The sequence below is a fragment of the Muntiacus reevesi genome, chromosome 9 (genome assembly GCF_963930625.1).
Source record: "Muntiacus reevesi chromosome 9, mMunRee1.1, whole genome shotgun sequence".
Lineage (NCBI taxonomy): Eukaryota > Metazoa > Chordata > Mammalia > Artiodactyla > Cervidae > Muntiacus > Muntiacus reevesi.
In genome coordinates, this window is record NC_089257.1 from 37,275,959 (window position 1) to 37,295,414 (window position 19,456).

Sequence of the window (19,456 nt, forward strand, 5' to 3'; positions counted from 1 at the left end):
CCATGTTTTAAAACTATCCTTGGCAAAGAATTAATAAAATCAAAGGTCACCGCTCACATAACAAGAAGTTAAACGATGTTTATAATTTTTGACCTAATAATTTCATTTTTTGTCAACAAAGGTCCATCTAGCCAAGGCTATGGTTTTTCCAGTAGTCATGTATGGATGTGAGGGTTGGACTATAAAGAAAGCTGAGCGCCAAAGACTTGATGCTTTTGAACTGTGGTGTTGCAGAAGACTCTTGAGAGTCCCTTGGACTGCAAGGAGATCCAACAAGTCCATCCTAAAGGAGATCAGTCCTGGGTGTTCACTGGAAGGACTGATGTTGAAGCTGAAATTCCAATATTTTGGCCACCTGATGCGAAGAGCTGACTCATTGGAAAAGACCCTGATGGTGGGAAAGATTGAGGGAAGGAGGAGGAGGAGACGACAGAGGATGAGATGGTTGGATGGCATCACAGACTCAATGGACATAGGTTTGGGTAGACTCCGGGAGTTGGTGATGGACAGGGAGGCCTGGCATGCTGCACTGTTCATGCGGTTGCAAAGAGTTGGACGTGACTGAGCGACTGAACTGAACTGAATAATTTCTAGCAATCTAAGAAAATAATCTAAAGTATAGAAAAACTTTAAGTAAGAAGATTTTCATTGCAACATTGTTCACAATTGCAAAACAAGGACTGATTATAACCTAAATATCGAATACTGAGGGAATGACTAGGCTAATTATGCAAGTCGCTAGACTGAGTATGCCTTATAATTTCAAACAAGAACATTAAATATGGAAACAGCAATAACAAATGGAAAAGAAATAGTAATATAATTACAGAAGTCACAAAGGGAGAAGAAAATGTTAGTGATAACATATCAAGTTATCATACATAAGTGTGTCAGAATAATGGAAACCATAATCAGAGATCAGGAAGTTAAAAAGGGAAGTGAGCAGTGAGGAAGAGGGAGGTGCTGTGGGAAGAGAAAATACACCAAAAAAAGGCACAAGACCCTTTCCCCAAAGCACTTATTAATAGAGCTTATTAGTTAAGACAAAGTCATAGAAAGTTGTAAGAGCTTTAAATAATTATAGAGACAATGACAGGTGCAAAATCACAAAATGAACAACTGCCAAATGCATCCTACAAGCGAACGCTGCAATAGACATCAGTAGGAGCAAGATAACAAAGCCTGGGGAGGAGAGGCAAGGCTTTGGGAAGGTGGGATGAAGCTGAGTCTAACTGGTAAAACTTAGGTAAGTCAGAAGAGGGAGGAAGAGCAATTCATGTGAACAACAAAGCATGACCAAGAGTGTGGTAACACTACTGAACGGCACACTTAAAAGGTTAAGTTGCGAATTATGCTTTTATTACCACAATTTTAATTTTTTTAAGCATGAAAGCTGGATAGTAAATAAATATGTTCTACTCTAGCAGAAAGTTTATGTAGGAGGTGGTATAGGCCAGAAAGTGTAGGTTGGGGTCAAATTAGGTTAAGAAATCTAAACTCATCCTGTCAACAACAAGGGTAATACTACCATATTTAATATTATTAATAAAGTAAAATTATTAATAAACAATAAAACCCCAGTTATCCAGCATGCTTGGGGAATACAATGTTCCTTAAGTTTATGGGGTAATACTGCCAAATTTGGGCAGGATCTTCCCCATACACAGTTACAGCACTTTACCATCCACTCATGTCCGCCTGGTAATTTCCATAAATAGAAAGACCCCAGGCTGTGGAGACCAACCAGATTCCATCACTTACCAATGTGCACTCAGCACAATACAACTTGTCGAGCCCTCAGTTTCCCCAATCCTCAAATAATGTTATAAACGATTAAATGGCATGATTTAAAGTAATGCTTTATACAATGTTGGATATATAACTGATCATTATTAAATGTTAGATACTTCCTTAAAAGGAAAAATTCTACTTAATCTTTTCAGGGATAGCAATTTCTCAGAATTGTAGGAAAGTATAAGGAATTTAATGAAAAAAATGGCATCAGAGATTTTTTTTTTTAATATATATAGTGCTTATTAACTGTTAATGAAAATTAAGAATAAATTTTCAAATTCCAAGTTGTATCTTGCTTCCTTAGTTTAAAAAATTAACATGATTTGTAACTTGATCTGGAAGGAATAACAAAGGAGTCTTTTTTTTTTTTAAACAAAGGAGTCTTAAGCAGCCTAAGGCTTTGTAGACTCACAGCCAGATAGTAAACACCCAGCTTTGCCGACCAAGACAGTCTCTCAGTTCTACCATTGTAGCATGAAAGCAGTCACAAACAATATAAACAAGCATGGCTGTGTTCCAGTAAAAATTTACAAAAATAAGCAGAAGGCTGAATCTGGCCTGCTGAATATAATTTCCTAACCCTGGTGCTATAGATTGAATGTTGTGTCCCCCACAAAATTCACACATTGAAACTGAATCCCCAACATGATGGTGTTTGGTGAGGTCTTGGAAAAGTGACTAGGTCACAAGGGCAAAAAGCTCTCATGAAAGGTTAGGGTTCTTGTAAAAGAGACCCCAGAGAGCTCCTTTGCCCCTTCCACCAAGTGAGGACACAGCAAGAAGACAGCCATCTATGAACCAGGAGGCAGGCCCTCACAAGACGCTGAGTCTACCAGTCTTGATTTTTGACTTGCCACACTCTAAGACTAAGAAATAATTTCCGTTGTTTATAAGCCACCCAGTCCATGGTATTCTGTTGTCACAACCCACATAGATTAACACACCTGGATTAGAGAAAGAAAGTAAGACAGTAGAATTTGCAAAAGCAGGTATTAAATAACAGTAGAGTCAAAGTGTGAAGAGTAGAGTCAAAGTGTAAAATTCCTTGCTGAATCCAGCAATGGCCCAAACAATAACGCAGAGCAAGGCCGCCCATACTGGATCAGCACAATCAAAGCATGAGGCACACAATAAAAGAGGTCACAAAAGCAAATGTAGGTATAGGAATGCTGCAGAGACGAAGGTCCTGCAGACCAAGGCAGATCAAGACCATGTAGCTGTCTCCATCACTATATCCACAAACACCCTGATAAAAATGCCTTTGGGCTTAACTTCCGCTCTTAGAGTGTAAGATGTGGAACCGTATCAACCTGCATTCAAATCTACTATCCACGGGCTTTGTAATTACCAGTATTTATCCTTGTGAAGCCTGTTTCTTCATCCATAAAATGGGAGTAATACCTACCTAACCGTAGTATCTACCTTATCATCTAATCTTCCAGTACTTTCTTGGTACAGACTGTTAAATGGTAGCCTAACTGGCCTGTCTCTAAGACTCTTTTTCTATCTATCTCCAATATTGCTTTCCTAGTTCTTTACAGAGATCTGATCCTACCATCCTCCTGCTTAATAACTTTCATTGGTTTCCCTCTGCCTCCAAGATTTATAAACAAGACCAAGACTATCACTGCAGCCACATTTCCACAATACCTCAATACTCTCCCCTTCCCAGTCTTCACACAATCACTGTTCCTAGATATGCCAGACCCAATCTCTCTCTGACTGTACATATGACACTTTCTCTTCCCACAATGTTTTTCTCTTTTTCACTGTAGTTAGTTCAAAGCCCTGTTTATTGCCCTCTCTTCTGCAGGCCCTCGCAACATTCTGCACTTAACTCAGTATTGGCAGGCTTTATTATCTGTGTTATAATTACTTGTTTCTGCCTCTGATTCCTCAAACCAGGAGATTTTCTTGAACCCATGGGGATGATCTCTAGGTATAGTATATATAAAAGAGCGACTTAAAATTTTTTTTGTTGAATGAACCAGTGAGAAAGTGCTTTTAATACCAGCACCACTTTGTACGAAGTTCTTTTAAAGAATTTGTTGTCCGAAAGAAGATCAATTTGTAAAGTTTTTCTTTACAATGAAGGCAAAGGTAAACTTTTGAACCTGCGTATATATGTCTCCAGCTTTGGCAGGTGGATTCTTTACCACCAGTGCCACCTGGGAAGCCCCGGTAAACTTCAGTAAAGTCAAAGTCAACTTCAAATTAACAGAGTCCAGTCTTTTGAGGTTTTACCATAATAGTTTTACAGAAACAAACACTAGACAAAACACAAGAAAAATGGCAAGACATCAGTAAAGGAAAAAGAGTTCCACTGCTATTTAGAAAAATAAAAACCAAAACTGGATAAAAGTTGTCTTCAGGCTGAAAAATTTAAGTGTACATACCTCTGATGAGGAAGACTGGCTTAATAGCAGTTTATAAAAAAAAAAAAAAAAAGAAGTTCTAATGCCTGCAATTTCAGGATAAGCAAAGCCAATGCAACTTTTGGCAGTATTAATAAGAATTTAGCATCCTGGAGTTTCCCTGGTGGCTCAGGGGTAAAGATTCTGTCTGCCAACGCAGGAGACACGGGTTTGATCCTTCGTTTGTGAAGATCCCACATGTCGCAGAGCAACTAAGCCCTCACGCCACAACTACTGAGCCTGTGCTCTAGAGCTCAGGCACCGCAACTACTGAGGCCTCAAGCCTAGAGCCCGTGTTCCTCAGCAAGAGAAGCCTCAGTAACGAGAGGCCCAGGCACCACAGCTAGAGAGCAGCCTCCACTTGCCACAACTAGAGAAAAGCTCATGCAGCAACAAAGACCAACAACAGCCAAAAATATAAGTAAAATCATTTTTAAAAATAAAAACTAGAACCAGTTGTTATATAACTTTAAAAAAAAAAAGAATTTAGCATCCAGATGGAAAAACAGTAAACCTTTTTTTTTCATTTTTTGGACTGGTCAGGCATTATTTAAAGCATGAGGGTCAATTCTGAGTGGCATATTTAAAGATGAGCAGAAGGGTAAAGGAATCATGAAATATATTCAAAAATCTTTTTAAGGATTTTTTAATATATTAAATGTTTACTGAGTATCTAACACAGTCTAGGTACCATGTTAAGTGCTGAATACACAAAGACATAGTCCCTGACCTCAAAGAGTTCAATGCAATGTCAGAGACAGACACACAAACAAGGAACTGAAATCCAGTGACATGACCAATACACATACTTGCATGGTGGCACAAAGGAAGATAATCAACTCCTCTATGAGAAAAAACTCAGAGTACTTGTTTCACCTGAGTATAATCTGACAGAAGTATAAGAAGGAAGAATATTCAAGGCAGACAAAAGGTCAAAAAGATTTCAAAAAGCATTCTCTATTACAAGAACTCTATGTAGTATGACCAGAAATTTGGGAAAGGAAGATAGAAGACCAGAGAGATGAATTTGAGAAATATAACTGAAAAATTTAGATGGAAACAATCCTGGTCTTTAAATATCTGAATAATGAAACTAAAGAAGAATGTCTTGATTTACTGGAAACTTAACTCTCAAACACTGGAGAGTAATGAATACAGAGTCACTAGATTGGGAGAAACATCCCTATATCTGTATAAGGCCTATCTTCCCCTGGTATTCTAGATCTCATCCCTAATTACTAACGATAGCGAACATCATTCCAGATGTTTTACTGGTCTTTCAGTTTCCCTTCTTTGTGAAACGTCTATTCAAATCCCCTCACCATTTTTCTAATGAGGTGTCTATCATAATGATTTGTAGTTCTTCATATATTTTGGACATTAATCTTTGGTTAGTTATTACATTGGAAATATCTTCTCCCATGCTGTGGTCCATCTCCCTACTTCATCTTTTATCATACGAAGTTTTGATTTTAATGTGACCAGATTATTAATCATTTCCTTTATTCTGCATTTCTTATTTGTATAAAGATTTTTTCCTATCCCTAAGATACTCTTAGTATTTTCTAAGTTTTACAGCTTGACCTTTTATCCATTTGCTATTAACTTTTCGTGTATGGTGTGAAGTAAAGATGTTTTCTTGTTCTCTATAAGCTAACCATCCACAACTGAAAATACCTTTGCCCCACTGATTTGTAATGCCACCTGTCCTATATCAAATTCAAATATATGAGGACTATTACTGAACTCGTCAATTACTTTTTTGGACCTGTTAACTATTTAACCCTGGTTCAGTGTTCTTGGCCACTAATCATTTGTATTGACAAATTCCACTAAAAAAATTAAAATTTAAAAAAAAATTCCCACCTATTCCAAGTGTTCTAGCTTTTAAAATTAATAAATGAACAATAAATACTATCAAATGCTCTTCTGAGCATCTACTTAGATGATCATATAATTTTACTCTTAATTTAGCAACATGGTAAATTACACTAGAGTCTTAATATTAAGCTGAACTCTCATTCCCAGAATACTACTACTTGATTGTGATTAAAAAAAAAAAAATTACACTACTAGACTAGTGCAGATTTCACTTGGTCTGGCCTTTATTATTCCTTTCTTATATTGTCTTTGTGTGATTTTGATATCACACTGTAAAAGCCCCCTGAAATGAGTCTAGAAACATTTTTTATTCCCTGAAATGGTCTGTAGAAGGATTATCCGTCTATATCTGAGTAACCTGTAAAACCATCTGTACCTTGTGTTCCTTTAATGGGTAGAATCTTTTCCTGCTTTTTACCATAAAAATGTCTCAAATATTAGAGACCAGTACGATGAGCCCCAACATACTCATCACCCAGCTTCAGCAGTCAATCCACTGTCAATCTTATTTCATCTATTTCCCTAATCGTGCTTGTCCTCTCTCCCCTTGAATGAATCATTTTGAAGAAATTCAAGACACCATATCATCTAACTTGTAAACTTAGCATCTCTTAAAAATGACTCTTTAAAATATGTAACCAAAAAACTGTCATATTAAAAATCTGGTAACTTAATACCAACATCCAGTCAGTATTTAAAGTCCAACAAACAGTTTTATAGTTTCTCAAGTAAGAATCCAAATCAGTCCATACACTTAAATTGGTGGCATCTTTTAATCTGCAGGTTTTCATTTTTTTTTTTTTTTTTTTTGGCTGCACTGGGTTTTCATTGGTGCGCTCAGGCTTTCTCTAGTTGTGGCGAGCAGGAGCTACTCTGTAGCAGTAGTTGCAGTGCATGGGTTTTTCATTGTGGTGGCTTCTGTTGCAAAACATGGGCTCTAGGGCACACGAGCTTCAGTAGTTGCAGCACGCAGGCTGAGCTGCCCTGTGGCATGTGGAATCTTCCCAGACCAGGTATCAAACCTGTGTCCCCTCCATTGACAGACAGGCTCTTAACAACTGGACTGCCAGGTAAGAGGGAAGTTCCAGGTTTCCCTTCTACGGCTTGCTTTCTTCTTCTTCTTCAGTTACTTGTGAAGAAAAAAATTTGCCACCTGTCCTGTACTTTTCCACATTCTAGATTTTGCTCATTGCATTCACATATTACTTAGTGGATAGATTTTACTATTTGTTCCATTCGTTTTTTAAATTACATTTCGATTAATAAGTTCTACTTATTCTTGACTCAGCTGCAGTTAAGTTGTATTTTTTAGGAAACTGATTGTTTTATACACTTTTTCAAATTCATGGGCATAACCCATACACATAGAATCCATATTCTACATGTATGGGTTTTCAAAAATCCTGACATTTACAGCCATATTTCCTGCTTCATTTCTAATATTATTTATGCTTTTCTTTTCCCTTGATCAATCTTGCCTGAGATTTGTCTATAATACAGAGCCTATATTAATATTTTCAGTGAATTAGATTTGGGGTTTATTAGTCCTCTTCGAAAAAGCAAGAGATTCCAGAAAAACATCTCCTTCTGTTTTATTGACTATGCCAAAGCCTTTGACTATGTGGATCACAACAAACTGTGGAATATTCTTCAAGAGATGGGAATACCAGATGACCTGACCTGCCTCCTGAGAAATCTGTATGTAGGTCAAGAAGCAACAGTTAGAACTGGACATAGAACAACAGACTGGTTCCAAGTCAGGAAAGGAGTACGTCAAGGCTGTATATTGTCACCCTGCTTATTTAACTTATATGCAAAGTACATCATGAGAAATGCTAGACAGGATGAAGCACAAGCTGGAATCAAGATGGCTGGGAGAAATATCAATAACTTCTGATATGCAGATGACACCACACTTATGGCAGAAAGTGAAGAGGAACTAAAGAGCCTCTTGAGGAAAGTGAAAGAGGAAAGTGAAAAGGTTGGCTTAAAGCTCAACATTCAGAAAACTAAGATCATGGCATCCAGTCCCATCAATTCATGGCAAATAGATGGGGAAACAATGGAAACAGTGACAGACTATTTTGGGGGCTCCAAAATCACTGCAAATGGTGACTGCAGCCATGAAATTAAGAGACACTTGCTCCTTGGAAGAAAATTTATGACCAACCTAGACAGCATATTAAAAAGCAGAGACATTACTAATTGCCAACAAAGGTCAGTCTAGTCAAAGCTATCGTTTTTCCAGTAGTCATGTATGGATGTGAGAGTTGGACCATAAAGAAAGCTGAACGCCGAAGAATTGATGCTTTTGAACTGTGGTGTTGGAGAAGACTCTAGAGAGTCCCTTGGACTGCAAGGAGATCCAACCAGTCCATCCTAAAGGAAATCAGTTGTGAATATTCATTGGAAGGACTGATGCTGAAACTTAAACTCCAATACTTTGGCCACCTGATGCAAAGAACTGACTCATCAGAAAAGACCCTGACGGTGGGAAAGATTGAAGGCAGGAGGAGAAGGGGATGAGAGAGGATGAGATGGTTGGATGGCATCACCAACTCAATGGACGTTGAGTGTGAGTAAACTCCAAGAGTTGGTGATGGACAGGGAGGCCTGGGATGCTCCAGTCCACGGGGTTGCGAAGAGTCAGACACGACTGAGCAACTGAACTGAACCCTCTTCACTGTTTTCTACTCTATTAATTTCTATTCTTTATTCTTTCCTATCTTCTACTTCCTTTGGGCTTAATCTGTTACTTTTCTAGCTTCTTCAGTTGGCCACTTACCTAAGTAATTTTCAGCTTTTTTTCTATTCAAAAAGGACATCAACTTTTTCATATTAATATTGCTGAAACTGGGATATTTCTTACAATTAGCCTTACAATCATTGTCAGGAAGGAGTGATGGTGCCACTGTCACTGTTTATATATGTACTAACACAAAGAATAGGCTCGCAAAAGTAGTAGTTATTTGATAGTTATCTCTGGCGGCATGACTAAACTATTGTTAACTTCTCAATGTTAATCAACAAACCTTTACAGACCATCTGAGAAAGAACTATGAGTCTCACCTGAAAACCTTCTGTTGATACCTTCTGGCCAGTTCAAGAAAACATCAGAATCAAAACTGGATGAGTGTCAGCAGTTTGAAGAAAATGCTGGGGATCGCTTAAGAAATGTTCTTCACCAATGCTTTCAATGACATAAGTGAGCAATACTATATAGGAAAATACAAACCTCTATGACTCCACCAGAGAGTGATTTAGAAAAATCAGACTGTGAATACAAAGTCACAGGAATATTCTAATAATTTATTACTTTACTTCCTTTTATAAATATGTGCCCATATTTAAGTGCCTATATTTCACTGAATCTTAAGATGTCATCATCATGAGATGGACTATTGCTTTCCAAATACAGTGATTTTCTAAGATTCAATGAAATATGATATAGGCACTTAAATTTTATCCCAGACCAGAGACAGAACCCGTGTTACCCTATATTTGCAGGCAGATTTTTATCCACTATACCATCAGGGAAGTCCAATCCATACATTTTTAGTTTATTTTTGCTTTTAATTATTAAATTAAAAAGTTAGGAGGTGAGGGGAATCAGTCATATCAATATTTGTCATTAGTTTCTAATTTATCATATAGGGGTCAGAAAACATGGATTATATATCAAGCTCTGGAATTTGATGAAATTTTTTGTGCCTAGTTACATAAATATTTTACATTAAAAAGAATTTGGGAAGTGTATGGTGCTATATATGTATAGCAGATCAAGTTATACACTGTATCTCTTTTAGTGGTTATGCTTAAATTTTTAATATGCATTTGACTGAAAGCCTAAAGTTAATCAATCTCTCTATCCTCCTCCTGAACTATATATAACCCTTTAATGCTGACCACTTTCCCTCCCAGCTTACACTTTATCATCTGGTATTTTAGTTCCACTTAAGTTTTAGCCCTCACAAATCAACCATAATTATTTTTGTTTTATACAGTCAATGCTTAGTTTACCTAACCAATTTATTTGTTCATTATGATTTCTTGTATCCTAGCCTCTCCTCTAAGCTACACTTCTTTCTTTCAGAAGTGCATACCTTCACCTAATAGTTGTTTCAGAAACAGTACAGTAAATTCTCCATCTTTTTGTTCATTTGAAAATACTCTCGATTTCACTCTTGAATGATAACTCAGCTGAGTATGAAATTCAGATCTCAGCACTTGGAAGGTATCAGTCAGTCTTCTGGTTTCTCTCACAGAGACATCTGCTCTAGCCCGAGTCTTGGTCCTCTTTCCTTTTTGGTTGCTTTTTAAGTGTCTTTGGTGTTCTGCAGTTTCATCGCAATGTATTTAGTTGTGGGGTTTGTTTTGGTTTGCTTGTTTAATCCTTGCTAGGCTCTCATGAACCTTAAACTTAAAAATTCACTGTCTTTTGTTAATTCCAAAAAATTCTCATCTCTTTTAATTCCATGTCTCCCTCATTTTATTTTTCTCCTTCTGAAATTGCTATTAGATGTTGGGTCTTCTTGTTCAGTTTTTCATTTCCCTACCTCCTTCATATTTTCATCTTACTATTCTGCATTCTTAGGATTTCCTCATACCTAACTCCCAGCTTACTATTTTCTCTTCACCTGTGTAACTATTGCTTATTTGTTGTTGTTGTTGTTCAGCCGCTAAGTCGTGTCTGATTCTTTGCAACCCATGGACTGCAGCACACCAGGCTTTCCTGTCCTTCACTATCTCCCAGAGTTTGCTCAGATTCATGTCCATTGAGTTGGTGATGCTATCTATCCATCTTATCCTCTGCTGTACTCTTCTCCTTTTGTCTTCAATCTTTCCCAGCATCAGGGTCTTTCTGAATGAGTCAGCTCTTTGCATTAGGTGGCCAAAGTACTGGAGCTTCAGCATCAATCCTTCCAATGAATAGTCAGGATTCATTTATTTTTTTAACCTGATTGTACTTTTCATTATATTTAATACTTTTTCAAAGGTATGTTTCATGTCTTATACATTTATTGGGCTGTCAATTAATTTTTAATGTCTTTCGTCACTTAAAATATGCTAATTTAAATTACCTTTCAAACTGCTATTCTACTATTCCAGTTCCTAGAGCTATAATCGTGCTTACTTTATCTACTGATTCTCATTTGTGGTAGAAAATGGTTTCCTTGTGTGTCACTTTTAATTATAAATTTATCTTCTGCTGAGTTTATTTCTTCTGTGAGAATTCCTTGTGGCCCAGGATATGGGAGTATCCCTTCAAGTCTTCCCTTTTTCCAGATGATCCACGGGTATCACTAGCTTGAAGCTAGCTTTTATATTAATTTCTCAGCATGGAGATACCTGAACTGTATATTACAAATTCAGGTCCCAAATATGAACAAGGCACAGGTCTTGTACTTCAATTCCTCAGAGAAGCTTTTTTCCATTTTCTCTTTGTATGGAGTCTAGGCAAACCAAGACAAGATTTCTTATCAACAATATTTGTGTCAACGGGGAGATTTTTCTTTATCTCACCCTTTCATCTAGGATGCAGCACATCAAGAATCCCAGCTTGATGAAAAAGTCTTGGTCTTGGTTCCTTTTTCCACCCAGTTAAAACTCAATTACTAGGAATAAAAAGCCAGAAATAACCCTTCACTCCATTCCTTCACCCTTGTCCAAGGCAACACAGCATGAGCTCAAGGGCTTAATGAAGTTCTGGGTTTTAGTTCCTTTTTTTTTTTTTTTTGGAACCTAAATATCTTTCTGTCTTTCCTGAAAACTCAGAAATGCATTTAATATAAAAGAACTCTTGTTTATCACCCAGCTTTTCTGGATACCTGTAGCAACAGAGTCTTTAGCTAATCTCAGTGACTCATCTTGCTAAAAGAAATCCGGGATCTCCAATCCATTTGCTACATTGTTCCCTATAGGAGTGATCTCTTTAAAATGCAAAGATGCTCTCCTCTTTCAAACTCTTCCTAGCATGGCATTCAGAGTCCACTATTATTCAGTAACTGCTTATTTCTGCAATTCTGCCTCCCTCCACTCTCCCACACATACTCTATGCTCAAAAACTATCCATATTTGCAATCCCTACAACTCTCCTTTTGTTTAATACTCCTATGCTTTTTTTTATTAGGGCTTCCCTAGTGAATCAGATGGTAAAGCGTCTGCCTGCAATGTGGGAGACCTGGGTTTGATTCCTGGGTTGGGAAGATCCCCTGGAGAAGGAAATGGCAACCCACTCCAGTACTCTTCCCATGGAAGGAGAAGCCTGGTAGGCTACAGTCCATGTGATCACAAAGAGTCAGACATGACGGAGCAACTTCAGTGCTTTTAAATGTACTGATTTCCCTCACTTTTATCCTGCCTTCATCCACCCATTGAATATTCATGGTCAAGTGTCTGCCTTTCACTGAAGCCACTGCTGACCCAATCCAAGCTAGCTTCTCTTTTTTTGTGACAAGAGCTAACATTTGTTGAGCTCTTTATATGTTAATAACTTACTGTAATAATTCAGTTAGTCTTAACAACAACCTTACAATTTTGTTACCATTACTATCTCCATTTTCAAAATGAGGAAACTAAGGTACAGAGAAGTTAAGCAATTGCCCAAAGGTAAACAGCTATAAGTGGCAGACCTGGAATTTGAACACAGTGTCTCCAGATCCTGCTCCACTAACTTGCCCTATTAATATATACCATAATGCTTTCTACAATTATATCTTGCATTAGTTAATGCATTTATTACTCCACATCCCAGCTGCATGCTTATATATCAATCTTCTTAACTACACTGACCTTAAGAGGCAGAATTATGTTTTATTTCTATTTGCAGCCTCAGTGCCTAGTACACAGAAAGCCCTCACCTGAAACTGTTACTAAATTAATGAATAACTAAAGGAAACATCTCCAAAGTCAGTTCTTTAGCCCTTATTCATCTCTTGTCTGAACTACTAAAATAGTCCCCTAACTCCCTTCCTCCAGTTTCTATTCACATTTCCTCCACACTCCAACCAACACTGTCTTTTTAAAGCGTGTTATGACAATGTCATGCCATTACTTAAATATTTTCAAGGGCTCCACACTGTCTATAGGATAAAGTACCAAATTCCTTCAGCATGACATACCATGACCTTCATGAACCAACTTCTGTAGTCTCTTCTCTCCTCCTTCCACTGCAGCCCCACATTCCATCTATATTTAACTTCCTGTCATATCTGAATATGCCAAGTGCCTTCATGCCTTTGTACATGCAGGTTCTTCTGCCAGGAATGGACATCCTCTCCTCCTTCACCTGGTAAATTCCTACACTTTTTCCAACACACAGTGCAAGTGCCTTCCTCAAGTTTCCTCAAACGACTGTCAGTTACCCCACTGCTCTACTCTTCCTGGAATTATGCATTTACCTACCACTTGGTATTATTATTTGATAAGGTGTGCTGCCCCAGCCAGACTCTAGAATCTTAAAGGACATGAACCATGTCTTATTCATCATTTTTACTGTATTTTTTTTTTATTTTATTAGTTGGTGGCCAATCACTTCACATTTCAGTGGCATTTTTACTGTATTATCTTACACAAGTGTGTGCCCTAAATGCTCACTAAATTAGTGAAATGAAATTTGGCAATTTTTTCCTACATCCTACACTAAAGCAAACTCAAATACAAATGAATTCAAGGCAGGCAAGTCTTCTAAGATTAAATGGAAGTTAGAAAGTGGAAATATGAATGAAAAACAAATACCACCTAAATTCCTGCTCCTCAATCCTGAAGCCTATAGTAAGAAGCTATTCTTGTATGACAAAACCCACTGCAATGTTGTGAAGTAATTAGCCTCCAACTAATAAAAATAAATGGAAAAAAAAAAAAAGAAGAAGCTATTCTGTCAATGGTGATCAAGGCTTAGTTTATAAGGCAATCTCATCCTGAGTTCTAAAAAACACAAAGAATGTATTTCCACATTAGTAAGACACATGAGGACACTCAAATTCTGGAATATGTGTTAGTATGGATAAAAAGTTGAGTCATGTTATATATCTTAAGACAAATCCCTTCAGACAAGGGAAATTCCTGTCCTTTTACACTACAATCACATGATTTCATTATTCACTGGTCCTAAATGCAATTTAGGTTGCACACACAGCAAACACTATCTGCCAACTGAGTAATAAACCAGAACTACTTGCTTTTCACAGAAAGAGGAAATTTTTTAAATGTATAAATGTTAACCCTAAGTGAAGAGGGAGGGTGGGATGGGATAAAGGGAAGGAATAAATGGGGCACTATTCAATTTTCTTTTATTTATTCAATTTATGAAATGCATTTTAACACTACAAAGAGAAAAAAAAGTTAAACTGTCAATCTGAAAGATTCATCAGCCTTTGACTACCTTTTCTCTTCAATAATTACCCATGGCAAAATGAAAAAGAACTGGCCTAAAAGATATTGGTTTCAAGTACAAAGGCAGCATAATTTAGAATTATCATCCTTGATCTCAAATCAGAAGACTAAATAACTTCTTAAAATTAATTCTTATCAACGAGGCTTAAATGTTCTTATAGTTGCAAATCTACCTATGTACCATGTGGTAAATTAAAAAAAAAAAAATCAATGGACCACGGACTCCCCTGGTAGTCCAGAGGTTAAGAATCTGGCTTGCAATGCAGGGGACACAGGTTTGATCCCTGGTTGGGCAACTAAGATCCCACATGCCACAAAGCAACTAAGCCCAAGTACCAGCACCATTGAGTCCAAGTGATCTGGAGCCCACATGCCACAACTAAAATTCAATGCAGCCAAATAAATAAATAAACATTAAAAACAAAATCAGTGGAGAAGGACTGTTTCTAAATTTAGAATATAAGTTCTAAGAGGGAAGGATTTCTAAATATTTCATTCACTGATGTCACCCAAGGCTCTAGAACAGTGTCTGGCACAGAGCAGACACTCATTACATATTTGCTGAATATTGCTCAAGATGGTCCAAATACTTTATATGTCAAGACAAACAATGAGCTGCAGATCCTCAAAGAACACAAAGTTGAAGTCTAGGTTCATCTTGAAATGATCAGGCCTGCACAAATCAACTGATACGGTATTCAAAAGCAAATTGAAAATGTGTATAAGAATAAAGTAAAACATTTTATACAGAAGTTCTTAAGGTTCTGAACTTTAAAGATTGCCAAAAAGCTGACAAAAACAAATACATCACCAGCACAACCAAAATTTTCAACACACACAAACTCTTGCACTTTTTTTCAGAAAAAAAATTCAATTTGATTCAATTTCAAAAGAGCCACAGGGCTTCAAGAGATTAAAAAAAGAAAAAAAAAACTAAGAATTTCACTTAAATACCAGTGACTTTACTACAAAATTTCATTTCCAGTTTTACAAAGCAGGACTACCCTTTCTTTTATCAACAGACCTAAGTACGCCAAAAGAATACTGCTAAGCAATATACTTCAGAATATACTGAAGTATAACAACATTGCTAATTCTGTTGTTTCCCACTCATAAAAGTGTAACGTAAATATTTATGAAGCTGGTGTTTTTTACTTTTTTTATTAAAAGCCATCATGGGACTTCCCTGGTAGTACAGTGTATAAGAATCCGCCTGACAATGCAGGGGACACAGGTTCTATCCCTGGCCCAGGAATATTCTACATGCCACACAGGGCAACTAAACCCCTGTGCCACAACGACGCAGCCCGAGCACCACAACTACTGAAGTCTGAGTGCCTAGACCCTGTGCTCTGCAACAAGAGAAGCCACCACAATGAGAAGCTCCCGCACCAAACTAAGAGTGGTCCCTGCTTGATGCAGTAAGAGAAAGCCCACTCGCAGCAACAAGATCCAAGGCAACTCAAAATAAATACAAAAAATAAAAGCCATCATGAATATTTAACTGTGATTTAGGTTATGTTTTAGCCCTTATGTAAAGTTTAGCCTTTCAGCCCTTATTATTTGCTACTAACCTACAATGACCTGGTCACTCTGTTCTGGACTTCAGTTCTCTCTTCTGTAGAATGAGGGACCTGGGTTAAAACAAAAATTCTTAATCTTTTTCTCTGCAACCCTTTGAGAATCTGATGAAAGCTACAGGTGAACTCTTCATAAAACTGTACATAAACATTGTATAACAATGTTATAAACAATAATTTATAATGGCAAAACACTGGAAACAGTCTAAATATACCCCAGTGGATGATTAAGTAAATTATGTTACATCCATTCAACGAAATTCTTTGTAACTATAAGTAGAAACAAAAAAACCTTCTATGTACTGATATGAAAAGATATCCATCATGTATTGTTATATGAAAAAAAAAAGCAAGTTACAGAACAGTATATATAATACATAACCTTTTGTGTAAAAAGATAAAAAAATAAAATATTTGAATTTCCATGTATAAGCACAAAGAAATTGGAAGAATAAACATGAATCTCTGGTGAAAATGGAAAAATGAAGAAAGGGATAGGAGGAACCTTTTCATTGTACACTTTCTTTTATTTTTGTTTGAATTATGTGAATTGTCTATTAAAGTCTTAAATTTTAACATATTGCACATAAACTCAAGAGATCTAGACAACCTGCTAAAGCTAGATTATTATTCCCAAACTCTATTCAGCGATATTCTTCTATAATGTTTTGACTTAACAAGTATATAATTATATACACTCAATGATCCAACAATAAGAACATTTAAGGAAAAATATTTTTCATGATGGTCCTCATACAAACATATAAAGTAATTGGTTACCCCAACCCTAACCCAGTGGCTCAAAAGAGCCTAATTTGGAATCTCATTTTCTATCATTTTTCTTAATCACTGATACACAAGCTTCTTCAAGGAAAAAGTTCACACCAATCATCAAGTCATATGTCCTCTTGTGGTTCAAATCTCAGATCTGTTATTTGACAAAGGAGCCCAGGTTTTGGAAACAAATTTCTTTTTTACTTAACCATATAAATCTATAGTACGTGTAGGAAGACCAGAGAAATATTCTCTTATTTTTTTACCATAATCTCAGAATTTGAGGCAAATTAAACAGCATAGATCATCATCACATGCATTCACAAATTAGATGATGTTTGGGAAGTCCTTCATCTTATCTGAGCAGGAATCAGATGGAACTGGTTTTCATCCTTGGGCAAGTTACTCAACCTCTCTTGGCCTCAATTCCAGGTGTAAATGGCAATAAAAGTGCCTGTCTCATAAGGATGTTATTAAGCTTAAAAGTAACAGGAAGGTACATAGAAAGTAAGACATAGAAATAAAAGGTATCCTAGGACAGTGGCAAGTATCTGATTGCTTGAATCAAAACAGACTGCATTCTGGAACCTGTAGTTTTTAGGGACTGAACTTTCATATACAAGTAATGCCTCTTTTTCCCTACTGAAAATAACACATGGCAGAATTCCCGACGCAAAAGGTGCAAATATCTGGCGTTTCCTAATTATGTTTCTTGAAAAATCGCTTCCTAGGTAAGCTTTTATCAAAGAACTCTAGCTGTTGTGTTGACTGGATATGTCTGAGTCCTAAGTTATAACATAATTTTGTTTTGTTTTTGTGACAGAGAAAGGGCACTTTCTCTGTCAAGCTCAGCACCAGAGTGGCAGGCTGCTGGGGGGCGGGGAGGGGAGGCAAAGCCGTCGAAGGCAACAACAGTCCTTCAACAGACCTGTAACTGGCAGGAAAATAGTAGGAAACTTACACTGCCATGGAGACAGAAGCAGCCGCCGCCAACCAATCTCGACTTCCAAAACTTTTAAACCCCATCCGCCTTTTTTTGCAGAGCACTACTGGAGCTTATTATTAGTATTATTATAAATATAAATAGCAGTTACTTATTACTTCTCTACACGCCAAGCTCTTGCTAAGCATATGTTTTTCAAGATTCTGTGAAAACTGCACATATGAGCTCATACTCTCAACCCACTCTACCCTCAAGTCTGAAAAGCTCCCTTCACATCTTCTAAATCAATGTGCCCCCTAAACTTCGTATACGCCACACCTCTCACAGACCCACTCAGGCTCAGGAGTCACATCCTCACAAGCCCACGCTCTTCACCCAACACTAAACCAAGCACTTCTCGGAGCGACCACGGCCCCTGCGAAGTTTGGTACCCTCCTCCACTCACCAATTCCAATCTGGCCCTAACTTGTTCCAAGAAATGCTGATTCTCTCCAAACTTCTGACTCCAAACACATCGTGCCTGTACTTCATTCCGAAGTTCAAAATTCAGAAACACAAACTGAAACTGGGCAGAGCCCGGTTCCAACCCCACGAGAACTCTTTACACCCGCTCGAGCAGGGCCTGGGACCCTCCACCCTCTAAGCAGGCCAAGCCGGGGCGCGGCGGCCTCGCTCCGGACCCCAACGGGAGGAGGGAAAGCTCCACCTGGCTCCGCGGGCGCGGCGCGCGACTCCTGCTCCGGCCTGGGCCCCGCGGCGGCCGCGCCCCCGTCCCGACGCGGGCGGCAGCGCTCCGGTGGGCCGCGGCGGGCGCGCTCGCCCAGCACCTCCGCGTCGGCCTGCCAGTCGTCGCGGGCCCGACGGCGGGCCCAGCCCGCTCCGCGGGCGCGGCAGCGTGGGCAACCCGGGCCCGCCGCGTCGGCAGCGCGTTGGGCGCAGCCTCGGCACAGCGAGTGGCCGCACGGCAGGGCCGCCGCCTCCCCCGGGGTCTCTAGGCACCCGGCGCAGTCCGACTCCTCCGGCCGCGGCGGTGACGGCGGCTGCAGCAACGGTGGCGGCAACACCAGCAGCGCGGGGCCAGCGGCCGGGCCCGGGGTCCCCGTTTTGGCTGCCGCCATCTCGTCACAGCGGCCCCGCCGACCCCGCCGACTCAGAGCTGCCGCCGCCGCCGCGGAAGAAGCCCGAGTACTCGGACCTGCCGCCGCCATCTTGTTTCCCGTTTGTAGGGAGAGTCCGTTGCGAGGGAGAAGAGTAGAGGGCGGGGCAGTGGGCGGTGGGCAGCGCTGTATACATATTCATGAGGGGCGGGCCCCCCGTACGTCGTTCTCCCCGGGTCGGGTTGGCGGGAGGTGAAACCTCATTAATATTTATCAGTTACCCTTTATATATCTGGTCCTCGGTCTTGCTTTCTAGTCTTTGCCACTTCCTCCTAACTGAAGCAAATCACGGTGAGAACTGAGGGGATTTATTTGGAAATTCTGAGCGATATTAAACTTTATGAAGTTATTACACGTATTTATCCTGCAGTATCTTGATAACTTAGGCTAAAGAGAGTGAGGAGTATGTGAATTATCCAGAACCCTACCTCAGTGTTTCATTTATTGTGAGGTTAGCTGTTGTGACTTGAGACTAGTCCTACTGGCGGCTTCTTGTCAGTTCACATCTCAGTATATGCT

General features: G+C 38.8%; 1 protein-coding gene across 1 annotated transcript in view; it reads right to left on the minus strand.

Annotated features, from left to right (window-relative positions):
• The window catches only part of RNF169 (ring finger protein 169), an 82,831-nt gene extending 63,840 nt beyond the window's left edge, over positions 1 to 18,991 (minus strand). Inside the window, exon 1 of the mRNA XM_065944235.1 lies at positions 18,487 to 18,991. Within this exon, the coding sequence (XP_065800307.1) occupies positions 18,487 to 18,988 (502 nt within the window). The 5' untranslated portion in view covers positions 18,989 to 18,991. The remainder of the gene's footprint in view (positions 1 to 18,486) is intronic.
• Between the last annotated feature and the right edge of the window lie 465 nt (positions 18,992 to 19,456).